The 26611-nt window shown below is 40.5% G+C and overlaps 2 protein-coding genes and 1 long non-coding RNA gene across 4 annotated transcripts in view; all 3 read right to left on the bottom strand.

The window, feature by feature from the left end:
- Positions 1-1124: 1124 nt before the first annotated feature.
- LOC125563223 lies at positions 1125-2167 on the bottom strand. The gene is made up of 2 exons (XR_007308239.1): positions 1291-2167; positions 1125-1184 (listed from the first exon to the last, which is right to left on the bottom strand). It is a non-coding gene; the product is annotated as an uncharacterized LOC125563223 (long non-coding RNA).
- Positions 2168-12060: 9893 nt separating this feature from the next.
- Positions 12061-13379, bottom strand: LOC116621169 (forkhead box protein D3). The gene has a single exon (XM_048724319.1). It carries the CDS (start codon positions 13366-13368, stop codon positions 12433-12435), a length of 936 nt encoding a protein of 311 aa, XP_048580276.1. The 5' UTR covers positions 13369-13379; the 3' UTR covers positions 12061-12432.
- Positions 13338-26611, bottom strand: part of LOC5517139 (COBW domain-containing protein 2) — a 32735-nt gene continuing 19461 nt past the window's right edge. For both annotated transcript variants that reach the window (XM_032387165.2, XM_032387164.2), the window contains 2 exons: positions 20329-20455; positions 13338-19112 (listed from right to left, as the gene is read on the bottom strand). In XM_032387165.2, the coding sequence (XP_032243056.2) occupies positions 19045-19112; positions 20329-20455 (195 nt within the window). In that variant the 3' untranslated portion in view covers positions 13338-19044. The remainder of the gene's footprint in view (positions 19113-20328; positions 20456-26611) is intronic.

Here is a 26611-nt window from a genome sequence, read left to right as displayed (position 1 = left end):
CAAAAGGCTAAAAAGGTATGTTAAACGCCTCTGTGAAACAGAGTTGTTGCGCTGACGATTCGAGCGCTAGCCCTCGTTAGGAGGGCCTGTATCACCCATAAATGTAATAACACCCATAAATGTTATAACAACCATAAATCTAATAACAGTCACCCATAAATTTTATAACAACCATAAATGTAATAACACATAAATGTAATAAACAGTCAACATTAGACAACTAAACTTGGCAGATGTCTTGTAGGTGTCAAGGGGGGGGGGGGGTGCAACGATATGTCAAATCAGCATGACGTCATTTAAAACGGCAATACTCATATCTCATCATAGAAACATAATTAGAAACATAATAGTTCGGTCTAACTTGGCAGATGTCATGTAGGTGTCAAGGGGGTGCAAGATATGTCAACTGAGCATGACATCAACGATGACGTTACTATTGCCATTTTTAGTAACGTCATCGTTGATGTCATGCTCATTTGACATATCGATGGACCCCCTTGACACCTACAAGACATCTGCCAAGTAAGACCGCCTTATGATGTTTCTATGATGAGATATGAGTATTGCTGTTTTTAGTGACGTCATCGATGACGTCATGCTCAGTTGACATATCGTTGCACCCCCCTTGACACCAACATGACATCTGCCAAGTTTGGTTGTCTAATGTTGTTTCTATGAGTCGAAATTATAAGTTATAACATTTATGGACGACGTGTTCTTACATTTATGGTTGACTGTTTATTACATTTATGGGCGATGTGTTATTACATTTATGGTTATTATAACATTTATGGGTGACTGTTATTACATTTATGGTTGTTATAACATTTATGGGTGTTATTACATTTATGGGTGATACAGGGCCTGATACTCAGGTTGGCCCTCCTTAGCTCCGACCAGCGAAACGTCAACGCAACTACTCTGTTGATATATACCTCCCGTTAAAACAAAAGTCGTGCAAACTAAATTCTCTAGAGAAAAAATAAACAAGCAATGCTTGCGTGATTAAAAGTCACAGCGATATTCCGTAGTACTTTTATAAGCGGTTCCAAAGCAGCTACTTGTGGGGAGTGTGCAGTGGGCTCGTTTTATTGTCAACCACAGTGTAGAACAGTCATCCAAGCTTGATTTAACAGCGTTTATTACAATCAACTCGTCCAACTATCGAACACATGCGGTGATAACTATGAAGTGATTAACAATTCACAAATTTAGGATAAAAACCTAAGGATTACAGGCAGTTCTGTAAATCGCAAAAAGGCTAAATCAATATTTACAAATTCAACTTACGTCTGATCTCGTCTCCGGGGCTTAAAGAAATACAACTCCAAGTAAGCTTGTAACTCTTCAAACTCCATTCTGACTTCTCTAACTCTGCTTCTCTGGCTCTCAACTCAATTCTTCTCTCTTCGGTTTCTCTGCTCAACTCTTAAAGATTGCTAAATGGGTACTATAATTTATAGGCAGGTGGGACGTGTCCTAAAGTAGGACGTGCCTCATTCCTAAACTCTTACTCAAAGGGAAATGCGTAAACTACAATAAATCTTATCAGTCTAATCATAGGAGAGGGCGGCTGTGCTCAAAGTAGAGGAAGCCGTGGTAGCTTAACTAAACAATTGCCTAAATTATCTAATCCGTTCAATTTAAATCAAGGTTCTTTTTTGTATTTTCAATGTTCATAACAACTTTAAAAATTAGAACCGCTCGGCCTCAGGTGAAAATTAGATGTTCTTTTAAAAAATGTATATCGAATGGGTGGTCCTTAGGACCCCGTCCCACGGTGAGGAAAATTTCACACGTGTACTTTGCTCGCTGAAACTCGCAGTTCAAGCAGGAGAGAATATAGCTATAGTTGCTCGTGAGACGCAATTTCGTTCGAGCGACGTCCGCACACTCTGAGTTTTTTGGCCTCGGGAGGCAGTGAGCAAAGTACACGAGTGAAATTTTCCTCACCGCGTGCGCCTGGCTTTAGGACCCCGTCCTACTTCTCTATGAGGCCCCTGGCCCCGATAAAGTAGGGGAATCCCGTATTAAGACATGAATTGATTATGAAGAGGTCATTTGAGAGGATATTGAGATATAGCCTATCTACCCACTGAAATTGCCCCGAGAATAGCCTCACGTATCCACTGACATTACCCCCAGAATAGCCTCACGTATTCACTGAAATTGCCCCGAGAATAGCCTCACATACCCACTGAGATTGCCCCCAGAATAGCCTCACGTGTCCACTGACATTGTCCCCAGAATAGCCCCACGTACCCAATGACATTGCCCCCAGAATAGCCTTACGTACCCACTGGCATTGCCCCCAGAATAGCCTCACGTACCCATTGAAATTGCCCCGAGAATAGCCTCACGTACCCACTGACATACCCCCAGAATAGCCTCAAGTACACACTGACATTGCCCTCAGAATAGCCTCACGTGTCCACTGACATTGTCCCCAGAATAGCCTCACGTACCCACTGAAATTGCCCCCAGAATAGCCTTACGTACCCACTGACATTGCCCCCAGAATAGCCTCACGTGTCCACTGACATTGCCCCCAGAATAACCTCGCGTACCCACTGACATTGCCCCCAGAATAGCCTCACGTACCCACTGACATTGCCCCCAGAATAGCCTCACGTGTCCACTGACATTGCCCCCAGAATAGCCTCACATACCCACTGACATTTTCCCCAGAATATCCTCACGTACCCACTGACATTGCCCCCAGAATAGCCTCACGTACCCACTGACATTGCCCCCAGAATAGCCTCACGTACCCACTGACATTGCCCCCAGAATAGCCTCACGTACCCACTGACATTGCCCCCAGAATAGCCTCACGTACCCACTGACATTGCCCCCAGAATAGCCTCACGTGTCCACTGACATTGTCCCCAGAATAGCCTCACGTACCCACTGAAATTGCCCCCAGAATAGCCTTACGTACCCACTGACATTGCCCCCAGAATAGCCTCATGTACCCACTGACATTGCCCCCAGAATAGCCTTACGTACCCACTGGCATTGCCCCCAGAATAGCCTCACGTACCCACTGACATTGCCCCCAGAATAGCCTCACGTGTCCACTGACATTGCCCCCAGAATAGCCTCACGTGTCCACTGACATTGCCCCCAGAATAGCCTCACATACCCACTGACATTTTCCCCAGAATATCCTCACGTACCCACTGACATTGCCCCCAGAATAGCCTCACGTACCCACTGACATTGCCCCCAGAATAGCCTCACGTACCCACTGACATTGCCCCCAGAATAGCCTCACGTACCCACTGACATACCCCCAGAATAGCCTCACGTACCCACTGACATTGCCCCCAGAATAGCCTTACGTGTCCACTGACATTGCCCCCAGAATAGCCTCACATACCCACTGACATTGCCCCCAGAATATCCTCACGTACCCACTGACATTGCCCCCAGAATAGCCTCACGTACCCACTGACATTGCCCCCAGAATAGCCTCACGTGTCCACTGACATTGCCCCCAGAATAGCCTCACATACCCACTGACATTGCCCCCAGAATAGCCTCACGTACCCACTGACATTGCCCCCAGAATAGCCTCACGTACCCACTGACATTGCCCCCAGAATAGCCTCACGTACCCACTGACATTGCCCCCGGAATAACCTCACGTACCCACTGACATTGCCCCCAGAATAGCCTCACGTGTCCACTGACATTGCCCCCAGAATAGCCTCACGTGTCCACTGACATTGCCCCCAGAATAGCCTTACGTACCCACTGACATTGCCCCCAGAATATCCTCACGTACCCACTGGCATTGCCCCCAGAATAGCCTCACGTGTCCACTGACATTGCCCCCAGAATAGCCCCACGTACCCACTGACATTGCCCCCAGAATAGCCTTACGTACCCACTGACATTGCCCCCAGAATATCCTCACGTACCCGCTGACATTGCCCCCAGAATAGCCTCACGTACCCACTGACATTGCCCCCAGAATAGCCTCACGTGTCCACTGACATTTTCCCCAGAATAGCCTCACGTGTCCACTGACATTGCCCCCAGAATAGCCTCACGTGTCCACTGACATTGCCCCCAGAATAGCCTCACGTGTCCACTGACATTGCCCCCAGAATATCCTCACGTACCCACTGGCATTGCCCCCAGAATAGCCTCACGTGTCCACTGACATTGCCCCCAGAATATCCTCACATACCCACTGACATTGCCCCCAGAATATCCTCACGTATCCACTGAAATTGCCCCGAGAATAGCCTCACGTACCCACTGACATTGCCCCCAGAATAGCCTCACGTGTCCACTGACATTGCCCCCAGAATAGCCTCACGTGTCCACTGACATTGCCCCCAGAATAGCCTCACGTGTCCACTGACATTGCCCCCAGAATATCCTCACGTGTCCACTGATATTGCCCCCAGAATAGCCCCACGTACCCACTGACATTGCCCCCAGAATATCCTCGTGTCCACTGACATTGCCCCCAGAATAGCCTCACGTGTCCACTGACATTGCCCCCAGAATATCCTCACGTGTCCACTGATATTGCCCCCAGAATAGCCCCACGTACCCACTGACATTGCCCCCAGAATAGCCTCACGTGTCCACTGACATTGCCCCCAGAATAGCCTCACGTGTCCACTGACATTGCCCCCAGAATATCCTCACGTGTCCACTGATATTGCCCCCAGAATAGCCTCACGTACCCACTGGCATTGCCCCCAGAATAGCCTTACGTACCCACTGACATTGCCCCCAGAATAGCCTCACGTGTCCACTGACATTGCCCCCAGAATATCCTCACGTGTCCACTGATATTGCCCCCAGAATAGCCTTACGTACCCACTGACATTGCCCCCAGAATAGCCTCACGTACCCACTGACATTGCCCCCAGAATAGCCTTACGTACCCACTGACATTGCCCCCAGAATAGCCTCACGTGTCCACTGACATTGCCCCCAGAATAGCCCCACGTACCCACTGACATACCCCCAAAATAGCCTCACGTACCCACTGAGATTGCCCCGAGAATAGCCTCACGTACCCACTGACATTGCCCCGAGAATAGCCTTACGTACCCACTGACATTGTCCCCAGAATAGCCCCACGTACCCACTGACATACCCCCAAAATAGCCTCACGTACCCACTGAGATTGCCCCGAGAATAGCCTCACGTACCCACTGACATTGCCCCGAGAATAGCCTCACGTACCCACTGACATTGTCCCCAGAATAGCCTCACGTACCCACTGAAATTGCCCCGAGAATAGCCTCATGTACCCACTGACATACCCCCAGAATAGCCTCAAGTACCCACTGACATTGCCCCCAGAATAGCCTCACCACCAACAACAATAATAATAAAAAAAATTTTCAATTACAGTCCTTAGTCTGTATAAATCATTTTGGCATCGTTCTAGTGTGAACCTGTCCTTAGTATGTATAAATCATCCTGGCATCGTGCTAGTGTGAACCTGTCCTTAGTCTGCATAAGTTATTTTGGCAGCGTGCTAGTGTGAACCTGTCCTTAGTCTGTATAATTTATTTTGGCATCGTGCTAGTGTGAACCTGTCCATAGTCTGTATAAATCATCTTGGCATCGTGCTAGTGTGAACCTGTCCTTAGTCTGTATAAATCATCTTGGCATCGTGCTAGTGTGAACCTGTCCTTAGTGTGTATAAATCATCTTGGCATCGTGCTAGTGTGAACCTGTCCTTAGTCTGTATAAGTCATTTTGGCAGCGTGCTAGTGTGAACCTGTCCATAGTCTGTATAAATCATCTTGGCATCGTGCTAGTGTGAACCTGTCCTTAGTCTGCATAAGTTATTTTGGCAGCGTGCTAGTGTGAACCTGTCCTTAGTCAGTATAAGTCATTTTGGCAGCGTGCTAGTGTGAACCTGTCCATAGTCTGTATAAATCATCTTGGCATCGTGCTAGTGTGAACCTGTCCTTAGTGTGTATAAATCATCTTGGCATCGTGCTAGTGTGAACCTGTCCTTAGTCTGTATAAGTCATTTTGGCAGCGTGCTAGTGTGAACCTGTCCATAGTCTGTATAAATCATCTTGGCATCGTGCTAGTGTGAACCTGTCCTTAGTGTGTATAAATCATCTTGGCATCGTGCTAGTGTGAACCTGTCCTTAGTCTGTATAAGTCATTTTGGCATCGTGCTAGTGTGAACCTGTCCTTAGTCTGTATAAGTCATTTTGGCATCGTGCTAGTGTGAACCTGTCCTTAGTCTGTATAAGTCATTTTGGTATCGTGCTAGTGTGAACCTGTCCTTAGTCTGTATAAGTCATTTTGGCATCGTGCTAGTGTGAGCCGGTCCTTAGTCTGTATAAGTCATTTTGGCATACTAAACCAGTTTTTGTAAACCAGTTTTTGTGAATCATTTTCGCATACTTGTGTGAACCAGTCATAAGTCTGGGAAAGACATTTGTTCATACTTGTATAAACCGGTCCTTAGACTCCCTGGTCTGTGTAAGTCATTGCGCATAATGTGTGAACCAGGCTATTTCCGAATAACAGTTCCAACAATTCCATAAAAGAATAAAATGCACATTATGCCGATAAATAATGTCCCGAGGCGTAAGTGAAATGAACGAGTTTTTTTCCTCCTGGTTTGCGTATTACTAGCCTTGTTATAATTGGACTGAGTCGCAAGCGGTTCTTCACTGTAGCTTCCGATGCAGTAATGGGGTTATCGAGTGTTGACATCCTGGTTTGTTTATTAATTAGCCATGCAATCATAGGAACGAATCGCGCGCGTGCCCCTATCTTAAGGCAGGACCTCGGGCCATCCTACCCACATCCGCGGTAATTACCGCGCCCAATGAGGCGATAACAACTGTTTTGCTTAGTGATCTACACAGGTCACAGCCAAGAGTAGCCCCAGTGCTCCCGGCTAACCGAGAACATAATACTGAAAAAAGACATTAATCGCCCGCCATGTTTCCTTAATGTTCCCTCATTCATTTTTCCAAGGAAACATTGCTGGGGAGACAATGTTTCTGAACCATAGAAAAATATGCACCACGAGATGTTTCAACACTGTGTCATAGTTTGCCAGGGCTTAGGATTATGTTTTGCCCTCTCACGTTCTTTTGTATAGCGCTGTTTGGCACGTGTGCGTCCTGACCTAGCCGCCCTATAAAAAAAAAAATAAAAAAATATTCCACCCGAATCGAGATTTTATTGCATAGAAGGAACGCCACTGTATTGAATATTTTAGAATAGGGCATGTTGATATCTCAACCATTATTGCAGGGATTTTGATTCATAGGGGGTTTCACGTACAAGGGATTAAGTTAACATCAGTTGGGTAATTGAAAGCCAATGAGAACGCGAAGTGAATGTTAGACACACCCTCTTGGCCGTTAAAAAGCAGCCTTTTCTTGTTGAAGAATATCCTTTCCTTCTCACAATCTCTCTACGCCCCCCCCCCCCCCCCCTTCCACATATTCTGGCACGCGCCTGTACTTCAAAGCAATGATGTGACACCCAAAAATATGAATTGCGTATTTTTTTAAAGTGCATTACATAAATATGGAAGCACGCTTGTTGTTCCGCAATGAATAAAAAAACATAAAAAATAAAAAATGCAAAGTTAAAATATTTAACCGAGTAGAAGTGTCGGCACTGGCTTTAATGGCATGAGTTCTCGACAAAAACGCTGCGCACTCGCGGCATTTCCCACAGTGCCCTAGCGGTAGTGGAATGACCTTATGAGTGAGTGAGTATCTGCGAACCGAGAGCGTGGGAAAAGTGCCTTTCAAAAACCTAAAAAACAGCGTGAGAAAACGTTTTTTTATGAAATAATAGAAATGGCGGTTTGTAAAAGCGAAGCTCCAAATTTCTATGGATCCTCATTAAAATAATCCCAATCTCGGAAACAAAAGTATCAGGTTTCGATTTTTACTTCTCTCTTCATACCCTATTAATTGCTGTTGAGTGAGCTAGAAATTGGGAAAATTACCGTAATTTGGGGCCCCAAACTTCGCCGGTTCTCGAAAAAGATGCTCTTATTTTTCTTCCTATTTTTTTTTTTTCATCTCGGGTTAAATGCTAAAACTGAGCTCTGAAATATCTAAAAAAAATAAAGTAAATGATCAAATTCCAAACCAAACTTCATTATGGCCTATCATCACGAAAGGATCTTAATAATAAAAGCCGCGTGATTGTCGCAGTGCTAAGTCGGGGGGAAATCCCCAAAGCTTGGCCTGGGGCGAGTACGCTAAGACTGCGCGGTGCCAACGGCAGGATACGCTGTCTAATTACACGAGCACATGAAAGCTCTAACCTTCTCAGCCGAACAAAGATATCTTATCTTGTAGCTCCCTTCGGCACAAATACTGTCTTTGCCGTTAAGTTTAAGTAGATACGAGTGATTCTGTATCCAGCATTATCGCCAGATCTCTTTTAAAGTAAAATTTGATCGGAAATATTGATGGGGTAAAACGACAACAGCGTTCTGATATAGTAATTTTATATAGAAATGTTTACTTTCTTCATAGCAGTCGTAAATCAAAACGAGTCAAGAACACGAAGTGAAGAAGTTAATGATGGAGAAGGGACTACAACGACAGTTAAAAAAATATAAGTGAATTAAATAATTGAAACAATTTGTGTTTAAAAAGCTTTGGTAAAAAAATACGAAAGAAGATAAAAGTAAGGAACATTTGAAATGAATCAGAGTTATGTGAGGCTAGTGAACACAGATCAAAAGTCAATTTCTAGTTAAACCAATGATTGTTTCCTCGGGCAATTTTCAGTAAATCTGACTTATTATCAGCGTACTAATGTCTGATGACGCGCGCAAATGATACAAATTAATGGAATAACAGACAGTTTTCTGATGGCGAAGTTTGTTAAACTTGATTAGCGTGGATAGCATCTATACCCCAGGCGCCAGCAAGCCAACATAGTGCGCCGTGAATGGCACCCGTCAATCAGTCTTTGACTGCTTCGAACTAATTTGTCCAAAATGAGACTGGGACCTCTCCAGGAGAAAAATTGAAAACGGTACATAAACCTTATCGTTGGTATAACATGAAACAGCCACATCTTGAGTCAACATTTCAATCACTTTAGACTTTTATTTTCTTTGTTAAGAAAATTACAATTAATTGTGCATGACAGAGAGATTCACTACAATGCAATGTAACACATATTCATCAGCATATTGAACAACTAAACAAAACTAGATCTTTGAAAAGATCTGACAAACACTACATAATCCAACTGAAATATACCATTTGAAGTGGAATTGTGGTCCATGTGGGATATAAAAGCGCTGGGCACTTGTCGAAAACTGTGGATTGCTATGAAAGAGCAATGAATGGGCACGCGCGTGCGTGATAAGAGGTACGAGTGCAATCCCAGTCTGCGAAACAGGTGCTTGATAATCGCGCCAAAAAACCGACACAATGGCACTCGCTTTAGAACAATGAGCGGCCATGGATTAGGATCAATGCTGATATGTTAGGGACAGTAGCGAGTCAACCTTTGCCGCAAAACATGAAAAACACTAGGCCGTTTTGTAAACGTTCCCTTCTTTGTTCTTCACTTGAATCAAAGGCGGGGGGTATTTAACGAAAAAGCCAAACAGGGCGCATTTGTAATTTCATGGCTTTTCTAGACTTTAAAAATATTTCAACACAAAATACGCTACAAATCCCGAAGCAGCTAACAACAGTTTGGTTACTCTAAGTATTGTAATGGGGTTTTGGTTACAAAACTGTTAGCAGTATCATTTTCGTTAATAATGAAACAATTATCGCCAAAGAATGAAGTGGACAGCAAACAGAAAAAAACGTCGGCAGTGACAATAACTGAAACAAAAACAGACGTTTTTATTTTCGAAAGACATTCTCGTTTCGTGCTAAACTTTTCATTAGGCTTAACTAGCGCTGGCGTATAGCCTTTCTTGCCTAGCCATATCCTGTATTGTGACAAGAATAAATGTTTTCTTTAAGGAACTAGATCGTTTACCCACACAAAACGTAAAAAGAAACACGTAATTACGGGAAGCCGGGACCATTAGAACGCAACACAAACAACACAGAGGGGGAAACGTAATAACTGCGAGCCGTCGACAGCAGTAGAATAGTTTGTCTTCACAGCTAACTCTCCCTAGATCCCTCGTAAGGCGACTAAATAAACACACAACAACCCAGAAGCAGAGGTCAACCTATAAATTGCTCTCACACAACGCGCGCCAAAAGCGCGCAGTCGCGGATATCACCGAGTCCTTATCTGAACTTCCATCGCAGAGCTAACGGTTTTTCCAACGTATTAATAAAAAGTATAGGTTGTTTTTGATAACTAGTCGGGATGAATTAGTGGTGGACCGTGAGAAATGGCGTTCTAGATGCACATGGTAAAGTTATTGTCGGACCATAAGCAATTGGCTGCCCCCTGCCGTCAGCGGTAACGACTCCAGCGGTTATTGTATACTATTTGTGTAATGCATTGTAAAGTCGCCTCAAAACGGGCTTTGGAGAACACACAAGACACAGAGCAGTTGGGTCGCCGGATTTCCTGATAGTATCGAAATCCCCATCGCTAATTCATGATGTGGACAAAACTTTACCTAATTAGAACTGATGCGCGCGTCTATTTGAGCTTTCTTCCAAAAACTTTGCGAGCTTCAAGCATGTGTTTTTCCCATCCCTTGGTCTCGCATTAGTACGTGACGTTGGATAATATGTGTTTAGTTTGGTCACAGTGAGGCAGTTCTGACTCTTCGGGGCCTTTGAACGATAACATCTAGATTACACCTTAGCAGAATGCAAATAAATATCCTAAAAACATGATGAGTTTTCGTGCGTTTTGACTGAATCGGATCTTAAATTGATTAATGGTGAAAACTCGAGGAGCGGACCAAGAGTAATATAGCGTATGATACACCCCTTGTGTTACGCCACTTGTTCCATTGAGCGATGGAAAAGAGGAGCATGTCGAAAGACAAATGATTTACGATTGATAAAAGTCAATTTAGATAAGTTGCTTGGAGTGTGTTATGTTAATTGTGAAGTAGTCGGTGCACTAGTTGTAGTATAAAGTCGCGAAAGCAGCGTTTGTTGTAAGGAAGATGTGCAATTATTACCGATAAACAAACGTTCAAATCATTCTATGGCAGGATGTTTAAGAGAAAACACACATCAATGGGAAAATTAACAATAAAGAAATAATGACTGAATTGTTAACAAGTTTAACTTTTGAACACATTTTCCTTATTCTTGTTCTAATTTAGAGAAATGTTTAAAGCGAAAATTTTAGTAATAAAAAGTACACTTTGCAAAATTAAATCATTTAGAAATAACGAAATTAGAAAGGAAGTGATATAGCTTGGTAATCTTGGGATATTTAGCCAAACTAAGCCGTGTTTTGTCCTGTTTTAGCGCCTTAGGGACTCATGTTTATATACAACAAAGCAGGAAATATCAGCTAAAAACTTTACAAAGCTTTAAGCCAAAGGTACGAATAAAACCCTTTTATTATAAATCAGCAAATAATAATCGCCGATCCTCCGATATTCGAGGGAAATAGAGAAATGCCATAATTTTATTATAATAAAAATAAAGTCAATTTTATTTTTTACTGCGACAAAAAAGGAACGCGACTCTTGAATTCCAAAGAAAAGAAATGCGATTTGAAAGTAACGAGATCGTATCTAAAATTTTGTTTGGCTACAGTACAATGATACTGCTAGTTAGATCGTACTTTATATCAGCGTATCAAACAAATAGTGACTTTAATGTGAGTTCAAAACCTGCGGCAAAAATGACATTGTCAGAAAACCGATAAACGAGAAATAAGGCCTTTAAATGAGTGATATAGCCGAATTAGAAAAGCTTTAATCATCTGGTAATTATAAAGCGACAAAAGATGTGTGGACAATTACTTTTGGATAAATATAAAAAACGGTTATTTTTTCCTAAGAGGGTAGCGCAACTCAAAAAAAGTCTTACTTGTGATATTGATGTAAAAATTCATGGCTATCCCCACTTTCCTATCATGACTTCCAGCAAGAGTACAAATCACAACATACAAATAACATCGCAATGAAGTCACTTTATGTACAATTCAAGAGTTCACAAGTTACAATAGAATAGATGTAAGCCTGCACTACATGGATGAGGGTCATTCGTATTGAACTCGTGTTTCAGCTATTTACAATATCATTGAGAGTAACGAGGGCCAATTAATGCTGATGAAGGTTTAGTTGAAAGCAATGAAAGGCAAAAGTAGAGCTTAATAGAAAAGTGTAACGAAGTTTGGTAAACACAGGAAAGGAATTAGGAAGAGAAACGACTATAAACATCTCCTTCGAGTCAGTCATTGAGTCAAGTCAAAGTCCTCATGGAGAATTCCAATTGTTCGCCCTGAGAGAGTATTTTCACTGGTTTTAGGCTTGAGTGTCCATAAAAGCTACCTGACAGCAGCGTAGTTACACTGTACACAGAACCCACGGCACGCGTTTATACTATCATAAGGGCACGGTGAGCTCGCCGAGCCGCAGCCAAACACACGGCTCTCAGTCGGTGAGTGAATCGGCGAATGTTCTGACTCGGCAGATTTCGGTCTTTTTGGCTCTTCGCTCTCACCCATGATGCTCGCAATGGTGAACTTGGGTTTTTCTTTTTCCTTGTCCTTGGGTGCGAGTGTAGGAAGGGAGAGCGGTAGTTGGGGAGGTAGTGACGGAGGTGGATCTCTGTGTAGTGACGGTGGTCTTGGGATGGCGTGTGGTGGTGAGAAGTAGGGGACGTACGCAGATATCGGGTACGTCGTCGCGTACAGCGGAGCTCTCCAACATAACGAATCGCAATTCCAGTAATACTGTAATCCATATGAGCCGCTCATGCCATCCGGCGGCCTCGGTCGTTTGAATCGCTTCCTTCGCCTCAAGAAGCTGCCGTTGTCGAACATTCCTTCGCTCGCGGGGTCTAGAGTCCAGTAATTTCCTTTACCAGGATTTCCCGGTTCTCGGGGCATCTTGACGAAGCAGTCGTTCAACGAGAGATTGTGTCTAATTGAGTTTTGCCAGGACGGGAACTTCTCTCTATAGTACGGAAACCTTCGCTTGATAAACTCGCAGATATCACTGAGGGTGAGCTTGCGTTGAGGTGACTGTAAGATCGCCATTGTAATAAGCGCTATGTAGGAGTAAGGTGGTTTGGAGAGCGCCGTCCCTTGCCTTTTACTCACAAGATCAGGTTCTTTGGGACTGAGAGCACGACAATGCATGTCCTCGTCATCGTCTTCTATCACCGCCGTAGATACTCTCTCTGGACTTCCCATCTCGCGTTTCGCTAACAAAGCACTATTTTCCTCCATTTTAAACATCTTTGCATCATCTGTCGCCATGTCAGCACGTTCTTTCTCTTTGGCTTGGTGGAAAATCCCGTTTTTTCGCACGGAGAGTGTGTACCTTGCCAGATCCGTGTCTAACTGACGAGCTTAACTTCTCCGCAAACTTTTATAGTGCTCTTTGAATACGTCAAATCCCGTGGAGGCCCACCCACTTAGTAAGGCGCGCCTCCGACAACATCCCATCGCACCCCGGAGGCATCGCAGATTTATTTGTGCATTAGCATTAAAAAGCATGATGCGACATAGTCGTATCTAATAATTACCTAATTACGGCAGTGTGTTTTATAATTAAGCCGTATAAAAACTTTCTCTATGGTCGATAAACTTAAACAGGAACCGAAGGTAGGTTATTGCGTTATGCATAAGTATGCCGGGTAAAATGATCAGCGAGCGATTTTGGCACGCGCGCGCGATTACGCCGAATTCTCACGCTCTTAGCAACTTCGCACTCGTGTCAGTTTACAACGTTAATATAAACAGCGTCTTGTCGTTTCAAGCGCGCATTTTACCGGGAGAAATAATGACCACTTGTATACTCTGTAGCTGGCTTCACATCCCGTCGAGTTGGACGGAAATTAGTTTATAGCGCGGCAGAACGGAGCAATTAGTTCTACGCGTGGCTCTGTTAGCGATACAAGGGAGCTCTGGCACAACCTTTGTTTTACTCAGTACAATTTGATTATTTTCTTCCTTGTACAAGATACTACCGTCCGGTGAGCCAACCAATAAACAAACATCAGCAAAAAAATTCGTAAAGGATTGTTTAAAACTTGCGCTAGAAATCCCAAAGACAAAAAAAAAAAAAGGAAACCGCTCAACTTGCCGGGAAGCTATGTGGTCGTAGCGCTAATTTGCGACATTTTCTAATCTAAAAACGATCCACCGACTATTTTCATTGCTTGAGAATTGCTTAAAAGACCCCGCAGTTATATAGAATATTGTAAAACGACAATGAAAGGCTGGAGTTTGCAACGCGCTGGTTTTGTGTAGTACAAGAGGCATTAGTCGTAATAGTTTCGCGGCTACTAACTTTGCCTGAACACAATGCGAAGATGTTGAGACTTGAATTAACAGTATTGTGAGGGTGCTTAGAGCTCCATACTCTATGCCACCGTGCGCCATTACCAAATTAACCTTGCAAATAGATCTGAAAAGGACACTAATTTACGAGCTATGAGAAATTATTTTCAAAGGATCTATATCGATAAACAATTACGCATACTCGAGACGTATAATATTGACTCCACTAAAGTCAATTATAATCGCACCTTGGAGCGGCTATGGGCTAACTATATCTTAGTTGAGGTAATTCAAAAATTAGGGTTCTCTGCTTCTCTCACGAAACAGCTGAAATGACTAATTGATAGAGATATGTCACTAACTTCGTGTCCTAGAGAGCGAGTCTTTCACTCGCTATCTATACAAAATCTCATTTTTTATTTTCATTTGTACTTTACCAATAATTGTTAAATGAGCCCTCAAAATATTATATAACATGAGAGGATTAAGAATTTGGTAGAAATATCTGAAGGTAGAAAGAGTAATGGTTGATGGGTGTTTAAAAAAAGCTAACAAATATGGTCAGTTTGCAGAACGTTTTCTTAAGATCGTGTATCTAAGTCGGTAGCTAAACGAGAAAAAAGTATGTTATTCTATCATTCAACAAAACCCGCTTTAATGCGTGCTAACTGCTTACTTTAACCCCTGCCAAACATGGACACACGGGCAAGAATCAATCTTCATTCCCGCCAATCGATTAGCGGCGATGATGGATCGCAAGCTACAATAATCACACGAAACAGAGCTAAAAACACTTTACAAATACCACGCAAAGTCTGAGAAAATAGCTATTCCAGTATGGCTTACATTCCCGACTAGAAATAGCATCAAGTATTTAAATCGAAAAAAGACATTGAATAAACTTTGCTTGACATGGAGAAACCGCCGTAGTATCACTTTTCATTCGAAATTGGCCGGGGTCTTTAGAAAGCCCACAAAGAAAGTATCGTTGTAAAAGTTATGCAAATAAAGCATTTTATCTGATTCTTGGTATATGCGAGGATATGGATAGCTCGCGTAATTAACAAGGAATTTATTGAAGAAGATAAGATATCTGGAGTCGCACTGGGAACCGCAAGCTCGAAAAGAAACTGTGTTTTTAGTTGAGACGATCGACATGCTAACCCGCCAAATTTCAGAATTTCTATTGGTTTAAAATTCTTTCAAAAGCAAAAATTGTATCACCCGATCTTGCTAGACTTTTTTTTCCATTGTTGTGATCCTGTCTTTCCGCTAAGCCTATAACAAACCTTTTACATGAAATCAAAATAATGTAATCAGTGGTAGTATCAAATACAGGATCTACTTTAATTCAATCAATAGAAATTTAAAAATGAGTATGGAAAGCGTCCCGCTTAAAACAAACTACCAATTGGGATATCCTTTAAAAATCATCGACCGGAGAAAAAAATACTTAAATTATTGGAAATAAAGAAATTACTTAAAAGGTACCATTAATCATAGAATTGGGGTTAGACTCTTTGGAAATTTCATTATTTTTTTTTACACAATACGAAGCCACGATTTCCTAATTTTCATTTAATTTTACAAATTGAGACTGGAATTGTTATTTAAGTAGAAACATGTAGATAATTGTAGGGTTCTATATCCGAAAACTTGGATCGTCATGTTTCAAACATATGGAATATAGATCTAGAATACCTTTAGTTTATCTTACAAAAATGATAGATGTGTTTTCGCAATTTCAGTATTATAAAAACATAAGGTCTTGCTAAAGCATTCTAGGAAAACAAATACTTCAACACAGCGCGAAAATTAGTGTTCTATTGAAAAACACAGAAAAGCCGTAATAAAAAAAATAAAATAAAAGATATACAGCAAATTTGCTTAAACAGAGACAGCAAAAAAAAGGTTTCAGCATTCAGAAAAGTTTAAGGAAGGAATCAAAAGAATTATCCAAAATGGCATATAGGTGAATTTTGTGAAAAAAAATCAAGTCACAACAATTCAGCGGTTTTAAACAGGTGGTAAAAAGTAATATTGTCGAATTTCACCTCACATGCAGTATAATTCATAAACATTAATACCGATTCGTTGGCATCCTCGCAATATACCAAAAATAAGAATCTTGATTTTATTTCTGAAGAAAGAAAAAAAGATAATAGAGCTCAGACACACACATTTTTGGAGTTAAAAAAAGATCCGGAAAAGAGGCTACTTTAGTTTTTGACATATTCGAGAGGAGCTGTTTGTTCTAGTGTTTCAATATTTATAGAGCACTCCAGTTCAATATATTATTATTAAACACTGCAAAGCACTGTGCCATATTCTATCTTTATCTCTCTGTGAATTATAACAACATTTATTAAGTAGGATGGAAGGTGAAACAATTAAATCTAGTAAAGCCCCGAAAAGAAATTTGTTATGACAAACAGCAAAGACGGACATCTCGCAAAACCGCAAATGGGAAAAATAAAAACAAAACTCTTTTTCAAATAATAAATTGGCTTTTAGAAATTTCTTCCCAGCGATTGGAAGGACCGCAAAGGAGTTTAAAGTTTAAAGAGGATCACATTCATTGGGATTATAGTGTACTAACTGATACTAATTGAAATGAAAGGAAGTAATAGGTAGGAATTGTGTTCGGGCTTTTCACCTGGGGACCGCTAATCGCGTAGACGGCTCTTCGCAAATCGAACCCTTTGATAAAATACTATTGGAGTTGTATTGTATCATAGACTTCCCACGGAGGGTTAAGGGTATAAACGTCTCATTACAAAATTGAAGGAGAATTCAGTTCCGTCGCTAGAGCCCACGCGAACAAAGACTTCCAAATGTTGAAAAAAATAAAAAGGTTCACGGACTTCAAAAGTCAAACTCCAAAACAAATCCTGTTTTCCATTTTGCTTGCATTCAAAGTGAAATAAAGTTGGACTGTGTCTAAGTATTTGTCCAACACCTACAGACAATCGGTTTTTATTACGATTCGCCTTGAAGTAAAGTATTTATACACACTTTGTCGTAAACGGTAAAAGTACACAATTTGCAACCGCCTGAATACGCGCGGACAAGTTCGAGTACAAATAATTACTCTTTTCATCCCAACATATATTATCTCCATTTCCTGACACTAAATTATTTAGGGATAGATCAGTAAAGCCCTGTGTTCTCTGTGTGTGCTTCAGTAATTAAACTTGCCGTTTAAAAAACAAGCCATTTTGTCAGGCAACGGAAATGAGTACGGCGCGTAAATTTTCACCTTAAAACGTAAAACGCTCTACATAATTTTCAGCTGGCAGACTAAGTCACCACAATTGATAGTCCTAACCCGCTTTTTCCTCCATTCTACTCTATGTCAACACATGTAATTACATGACGAAAAGCATTGAGAGCAAACTAGGGGTTGAATTCATGAATCCGGTGGCGCTCTCTATATAGTTTCTTGACTTGATCTTATCCGTTTCCCCCCCGTGTAAATTATAGATTAAGTTAAACATAAGTGCTCAAAAACATGGCAATTATGACAGCGCTCACTTGGCCATTATTAATAATAGTTTGTATTCAAAATGTTTCTCACGCCCAGATAATAGAAATGTTAGGCTTCCCGATACTTATCAAGTAAACTAATATATTTTTAGGGAGTTTTTATCTCAAAACATCTGGATGCCTTCGTTTTGCTGTTTTTCGATCGATAAAATATATTTATTTCAAGATGAATCTCTGAAAATGAATCCTTCAAAATATCAAAATAAAATAAATAGAAATCAAAACAAGAAAAAATCATTTATTTTCCCACCTCTTTTTTTGAAATTCAATTATCAATATATCTTAGCTGGTAAAACAATTTCAGGTTTCAATTTTAATTTAATTTACTTAGACAAAACGGATTTCCAATTGTAGAATATAAATAGTGGGAATTTTCTAGAAATAAGGCCTAAGAATAAATGCAGATTCTGTTAGAAAATCTAGTTCTCGTAAAGCACTATTTACATTCTTACTCTTGCATTTTACTTTTATAATTTGAATAAAGAAAGGCGTCCATTCGTTATAAATTCAAATTCCCTTTTTTGTCTTATCTGGAAAAAACTGTTTTTCTTCCTTTCAAACTATGATAAGCAAGGAAACTTAAAACCTAATGTTTTGAAAAGACAATTCCAATGTCTATGAAAATATTTATTACACTCTGAAGAAGGCAGAAAAAGCACAATATTTTTCAAAAGAAAATAACACTTTTCCAGCAAAATATATGAGTGATTACTACGGGCACACATGCTAGAGGCGATTCGAATCGACCATTCATCAGTTGCATGGCAAGAACTAGATTAAATTGAAGGAACCTAGGAATGGAAAAATGACGATATTGTCCATCAAACATAAAAAAATCACTTGTAAAAATCAATAAAAAGACCTGACCTAGCCTGAAATTATTGTAAGGTTTCCTTATTATTGTTATACATTTAATCTAGTCAAACCGATTACCAAAAGAGTCTGGCAAGAACAAATTCCATTTCCGTGCTTCCCGCCATGTCCCGCGAACTCGGAAAGGTCCATCATGCACCGCGCGAAAACACGCTCCACCCAGTACGCGGTAATATTGTGTACTGCCAACAGCCTAGACTTTAGTCCGTTTTTCTAACCTTTCTGGTCTCGTCAACTAGCGGTTGGCTGTAAGATTTTGGTAAAGGAAGATTGGAGGAAATCAAGGTCCAAGTGACGACCTGAAATTAATTGAAATATATAATCAATTACTAGAAAGGAAAGGGCCCCCTCCTTCCACCAGCACCACCAACCATTTGTTCATGAATTATGTCAAAATGCGCATATATCTGTATATCGGAGGGCGTATTTTCAAAAGACCTTCAAGATTCAGTGCGATAAATATGTTCGAAAAAAAACTAGAGTTATGGGCGGGAGAGCGGGGTTGAAATAAGTATTACTCAGGGGCCGGTTACACGAGGAGTCTTTACCCGGAATGAAACTAAGGGCGCGTTTTTTTTCCTATCATTCAGGTATGGGAATGGTTGGTACAGAATGTTCATAATAGCATTCGACTCATTCTGCTACATGTAGCAGAATGGGAGAAATGGCCTTCGTTCCATTTCGGAATGGGAACGTTGGATAAACGGACGCGCGCTTTTTCTATTCTAATCATTCTCATTCCGGAATCACGAGAAAAAAAAAACGCGCCCTTAATCCCGACTAGGGGGCTAAAACGTTTTGCAAATTATAAACCTGGGCTGAATGTAATTGAAGCTCTAACTACACGCACAGCGTACGCATGTCTGCTTTCCACTACATATAGCATAAACTGAAACTGCAAAATTAGAACTGAAAAGATGGCCACTATGGTCACCTGTCACGTGTTTTATAACACTCGTTTCCAGTCACGCGGGCACCCTGTGCCTTTCGTTTTCAAGTCACAACTGTGTTTTGGTGGACGTCAGTTAAGACTTTTTTCCAATTCTGCATCTGTCACAGTTTTAGATCGATAACAACCAACAACATCAAAGTGGATCGCCTTCTTAGCTACTGTCACTGAGAAAATACCGGTAAACACAAAGCCAGCAATTGAATGAGGTTCGAATTGTTTCTTGTTGTTGTTGTTGATTTAGTGCGTATGTGTGTATGTATCCTGTATGCTTTCTTGATGACTGATGCTTTTCGGCGCTCTCTTATTGGTTGGATGTCTAACAGTCGCCATGGCTTCAGTCACCATAAACCAGTTGCGACTCGGAAACGAATAACACATAGTTCACGTGTGACTGAAAACGAGTGTAAAATAGACACATCCTATAACAAAATTCTTCGGAAATGACCTTTTTATTAAACAAGCCCCGTACGGATTTATTTCTTTTCCAGAACTTATTTCTCGTTGTTGTGTAGAAAAGGTGTTTGAGGTCGAGAAGGGTATGAGGTTATGCACTGCTAGCTTACCAATAAATACAAGTCTGTTAATCCGGGAATCCGCCGACTCCCACGGTGTCGTCGTAGTCTTGTCAAACAGCTCATGCACCGCTTGCACGATCACTCGCCGACTTTCTTCGTAAATAGACACCACAGCCTGAAATGATCGATAAATAATCGGTAAAGCTATACATTTTTAGTTATACTATAAAATAATGTTATGGAAGGTAATCTTATTGCATAAAGTGTTGAACATCGTCCACGATTATGCCGTGGTTAGTTGAACATCGACCTTTATTTAGATCTGTCGTGTGGAAAAAAACATATCTGACAGGCTAAAATGCTTATGTGTGTCATTTCTTGGTAACCGAGTCATAAAAGTAGCGAGAAAGGGCTATTCGTGTATTTTTTTACAATTAAAATATTCCAAACTTAATGGTGGCTTTGCTAGTCCAAGTGTGATGGCGGTGGCGGCGGTGATGATGAAGGTGATGGTATGTGATAATGGTGTCTGGTAATGTTATGTGATAATAGTATGTGATAATGCTGTCTCGTAATGTTATGTGATAATGGTATGTGATGATGCTGTCTGGTAATGGTATGTTATAATGGTATGTGATGATGCTGTATGGTAATGGTATGTGATAATAGTATGGGATAATGCTGTCTGGTAATGGTATGTGATAATAGTATGGATAATGCTGTCTGGTAATGGTATGTGATGATGCTGTATGGTAATGGTATGTGATAATGCTGTATGGTATGGTATGGGATAATGCTGTCTGGTAATGGTATGTGGTGATGGTAGTTATGAATGATGGTGATGATGATAATGATGGCATTAATGGTGATAGTCATGATGCTGATGGTGGCGGTGTTGATGGTAGTGATGACGATAATGGTAGTGATGATGGCGATGATAGCAATGTTGATTACATTTGCAAAGGATAGAACACTATCAGACCATTATATACAATATTCAACAAACAGATCTAGTTTTGCGTGCGTCTGTCCTCTAAACGATGCACAGATGACGTCACAGGGTACCAGGAACAAAAACGTCGTTGTTTATGACAAGCTTTGAAGTATTCTGTGCATCTATTAGAGGACAGACGGACAAAAAATCCGATCTATTTGTTTTATACAACAATAAAAAAGTTTTCTTACGTTACAGTCTAGTTTCGGTGAGCGCGCGCATGCTGACGCCAAATGGGCGTGTCCTCTAATAACACATGGACCCTGGACCAATCAGAGCGCGCGATTTACGATTGTGTAGAAGTATAAACACAACACACGTATATATTACGAACTTAATACTGATAACATTTGTTGAGGGTAGGACACTATCAAGCCAACCTATAACTAACTCACGCGCATATGAGTAAGTGCTTGAGACTAAGCTTCATTGAGCTTTGGCTATTTAACCTAGACCAGCCCATCTTAAACAAACTAATATAAAACAATATCATTTAGAGATAGGATCAAAATTATAATCACTTTCTAATATAGTGTATCGATAATTATTGCTTTCATGCAATAACCAATTTCAAGATATTTAATAAAAGCTCCACCTTTGCCATTTTTCCAAGTGAAAAATGTTAGATTGAAAAATTGTTATATTCAGACAAAACAAAAAAATGGTATAAAGACAAGGTCAAATGGAAACCGCTCTGTTGCATATCTAGCTACACACTTGTACATACTTGAACTTGTTATACTTGTAATAATGTAGTAGACAAAGAGATGAACAACCTTTCTATGTTGCACAAAAGTTGCCTTGCACGATACAATGATGATGGAATTAAAAATTACGAAAAACAATAACCTTGTTCTTCCAGCTAGTATATCTATCGAGTTTAGTGTTTAGTAATCTTCTCTAAAGGAGAGTCGTTCTGTTCACGTCAACACTTATCCTTCCCATAGTCCTTAGCAGTCAAGTTAAACCTTTTTATAGTCCTTTGTGGTGCGCTAAATGATCCTTCCCATAGTCCTTAGCGGTAAGGTTAATCCTTTTAATGGAACTTTCCCCTGTGACCCTTTGTTGATTTCTCACGACATTCGAGTGTTAACGTTTCCTTGATATATATAATTTGTAAATAATAATCACCCACTTAGCAGTTGGCTACATGTGCAATGCCATCAAGTCCTTGTGTTTGCACCCGACAACAAAAAATCGCATTGATAATGCTGGTTTGCCCGACATTCATATGGGTTTTGTTTCGTATCCAAAAGCTCAACGACTTGTGACTCTTCAGTATGGAAAAGACCTTTTTTGTGGTATCCAAATCCCATTATCACCAACAGTGAAGTGAGTGAACGGGCCATGCGGTCTCTCTTCCTCTACGGGTACCGGCTAAATGACGAGCAAATTGAATATAAATCACCTCTGACAGCTGAGGTAGAATGTAGAAATATGATAGCAGAACAATGGTACAGGAGCATTGATACTTGTTACTCGACTTGGCTGTATGTAGATATGTGAATGTCTATGATAGCCATCACTATATGGAATTACTCAACAAGACTGGCTACAAGATCGTGTAGGTCATAAGGGAATATGTTAGAGCTAAACTAATATAACTCTGAATTCGATATTTATGAGACGAGATTAGAAATCCCTTAATGTCTGAAGCAATTTCGATTGTACACCGTGATGTTCCGGATAATCGCAGGCACAGGTTTTCCCGCCTTAAACAGCCATTAAAAAAACTCTAAACTAAAATAAATGTAACGACATGTTTCCTAGCTTAGCCATCCCGAACAACATGTAACAGTGACGTAAACAGGCGCGTCCTTAGGATTTGCGAAGGGGAGGGGGGAGGAGGGGCGCTACCGATGAGGTTCATTTCCTGACAAGATGCCCCAAATTTTGTGATGAAAGAGCCGAACTTTTCATACAAATGGCAACAAACATTAATGTTAATCGAATGTCAGGAAATGACCTCTTCCTCCTCCTCATTAATCCACCTACATAACTTCAAAAAATAATAGCAAAATTTATTGGCAAAATCACTGCGTTACGAAGCACATTAACGTTGTAGTCCTTCATCGCATTTGAAACTATCTTAATTTTATTTGGAACTCATCCCATGTACACAATCTGTATAAGGACCAAATAAAAAGTATGTATGTATGTAGGTATCATATGGAAAAAAGTATATGACCATCTCTTAATAAGGAATAGCCCATTTTTTGGAATAGCCCCCCACCCCCCCCCCCCCCCACCCCTGTGTACGCGCATGGGTAAATGGTACCCAACTACCCTAGAAGCAATTTGTATCGCAGTTAAAGAATTGGTCGCGCGCTATGATATATTTGGGTGACTAAACTAATAAAAACATGAAGCATCATGTAAGGTGCGACATTGAAAAACGTTAGGGACTGGGGTAGGTTTTTCAAGATGGCAAGTATCGTCTCCCCCAATCTAATCTGCTGAAATGGCGGGTTCATAGAACTCGCTGTGCAAGAACGAAAACCGTCTTTCTTGTTTACGGTTTAACCTTATTTCATTCACCGTCATATAGTACGTGCGGTTGGTAGCTCCCATCTCCCATTTTTTTTCCAAATGTATTTTCGTATGTTTTTCTCGTTAATGACGCAGTTTTAATGGATTTCTTTTGTATGGCCAAAATAATAGATTAACTTTGAGATGAAGTGCATTGCACAGTAGCAAAAAAAGGCAAAACGGCATTAAAGTATGCGAGATAGAGATATAACGTATTATCGCCTTTAATCAAATGTCCGCTATAACAATTACTGAGAGCATCGATAAGGCCTTGGCCTTTTGTTTGAAATACACGTGAGAAGGCGCTGTGGGAAATTACCATGGTCTTACCAGGTCTATCACCCTGAGACACATTGTTAGGAAAATGACATCTCTATTAATCGACTGTTTTGAATAATGCGCAGACCAGTTATCACTCTAACCCACGGTGTGCGAGATAGACTTTCAAATGACGAGAGAAAGAGGTCAGTGCGCTGGTAGCTAACGCATTGTGAAAGGCCCTTCATTAACAGAAATATTTTTCTAACCCGGAGCGGGTGGTCCATGGGAAACCATGCATGCGGGCTATTCACTTACTCTATCCAACTCTTAGAAGAAAAAATTTCCTCCATTGAACGTAATATGTCTTAGTAACGAATTTTTATGAAATAGCAAAGGCTAGCAATCGTGTTTTTTAAAGAAAAGCATTATCGTCATAAAACTTAGTACTGCTTGGAAAACTATCACAGTATTTTAGAGAAACAAAGATGGCAGTAACCGGGTAATTAGGAAGAACAACGTCAAGAACTTAACAAATTAGTTAAAGGATTTGTAAACATGATACTCGCTCGTTTCTGGTTACTAATTTACCGGTAAGCTTTGACAAAGAGACAATAAGCCATCCATTCCTCCAGCATGTACCTGTTTTCCTTACTGAAAAGGAGCTGGACAAAATTCCACCTTACTATCGTTAGCAACTTTACCTGTCACTTATACAAAGAAGTTAAAGAAAATAAAGGTTTGTTTTCCCGGATATCTAACTGTTTGTTGATTTTAAAGAAACTTGAAAGAGGATATAAGGTTTGCCGTCTTTTAAACAGTCTAAATTAGACCACAATCATATCATATCATATCGACATTCTAAATTTGAGACATATACAAAAACTGACAAAATTCACAAAATAGTGTTTTAAAAACATTTACTTAACGATCTCATACTAGCATCTCTCTTACAAAGCCTCGAGGTTTTTTTTTTTTTTAAATGTCCGGTGTCATCTATAGTTCCGTGTTCAAAGACTGTTCAAGTTTAACGAAAGAGAGGTCCTTCGTTGTCATAAAAGGATTCATAATACTATTAATAAATACTAAAAGCTTTCTTTAGAGCCGACGGAACAAAGAGTTCCCAAGTTCAAGTAAGTATTGTTTGAACAAGGGATTACAACACAAAACAAACGCAGTCGCGGCCATACGGCTGAACATGGAAACAAATTAAAAGAAAGTTAGAAAATATCAACAACGTAGACAGGGCACGAAATATAACAGAGGACCGAATCAACGACAAAACTGCATCTCGGTGAAAAAACCGGTTAACACAAATAAAGAAGGGTTTTTTTTTGGTATTTTGGTGTACTGGGGGCGTTACGATTCCCTAAAACAAACCTTTATCCAGATGGTCCTTAACACAATAAGTCCCAAAACCGTGGCAGCGTAGAGAAGAGCTTTACAGTTAATACAAACCGAACAAACTGTTTAATTCGAAACTAGCAAACTGTTTTTTTTTTGCTGTCAAAAAAAAAACTTTAAGTAAAATAAAATAGATCGCATTTGCATTGGTTACTTGGACACGAAAACTGGTAAAAACGAAATGTTGCTTTTAAACAACAGTGGGTGAGCACACTAAAACTGGTATAATATAGAGGTCAATTAAAAAACGAAGTTTTTCTCTAAAACAACGTAGCCATCACTAACACTCCTAATTTTTACTTATACTCTTAATTTTCTTTTTTTTACGTAAAATGATACAGCGGGTATTTTCTCACATTACGATTTTTCAAATATGCAAAGAAATTCAAAAGCAATTACACCGCAGTTTCACGGTCTGGGTCTAGGTAATTAGTCAAACAAGCAGGGATATTGATTTGCTAATTCACTACTAACACTTCAACTCTGCGTGAAAAAAAAACATACAAAAAATCTCCAACCAATCTCAACCAATCTGCAATCTTAGTTCTTTATGTCACATTCCGTCCCTTAAGGTTAATGAGTTGCTGGTCTTGAAAAATGGCAAAAGTCTCCCATTAATTTCTAATCTTGATAGGGATAATGTATCGAGCAGGTACTTTTCATTTAATAACATCGTTATTATTCCCTCGCGTCAGTCCAAAATAAAACATTAATTATTAACACAGCAATAAAGGCTTTACACAACAAACAAAATTACTAGTAACCCTAGGAAATTTTCTTACTCCTGTATCTCACCGCAAAAGGCACTAACTAGAATAGAGCAGCTAAATATAAAAGAGAGTGAAAAGTTAACATGATTTTGCGACACAAAATGGTTGTAAGAAAAATTATATTAAGCGTCCTCATGGTCAAACTTGACATAAAGTTCCATATTTCGTGAGTTTACATAGCATATTTCACAACGGCTTAAAGCCTGAGTAAACTAGGAGTCATTTCGAACACGACATGTAGCGTGCGACAAGTCTCCCAGTTGACTTTTAGTTTAGCCACTACCAAAAACAAGTAGCGGGCGACAAACTTTGCAGGGCGCGACACGAAAATATCAGCTATCCGATTTGGTGTGGGACGAAACTTCACTTAAAAAAA

This window comes from Nematostella vectensis, chromosome 1 (genome assembly GCF_932526225.1).
Source record: "Nematostella vectensis chromosome 1, jaNemVect1.1, whole genome shotgun sequence".
NCBI classification, from domain to species: domain Eukaryota; kingdom Metazoa; phylum Cnidaria; class Anthozoa; order Actiniaria; family Edwardsiidae; genus Nematostella; species Nematostella vectensis.
The sequence above is the reverse complement of the archived record's forward strand: the minus strand, read 5'-3'. Positions and strand labels throughout refer to the sequence as shown.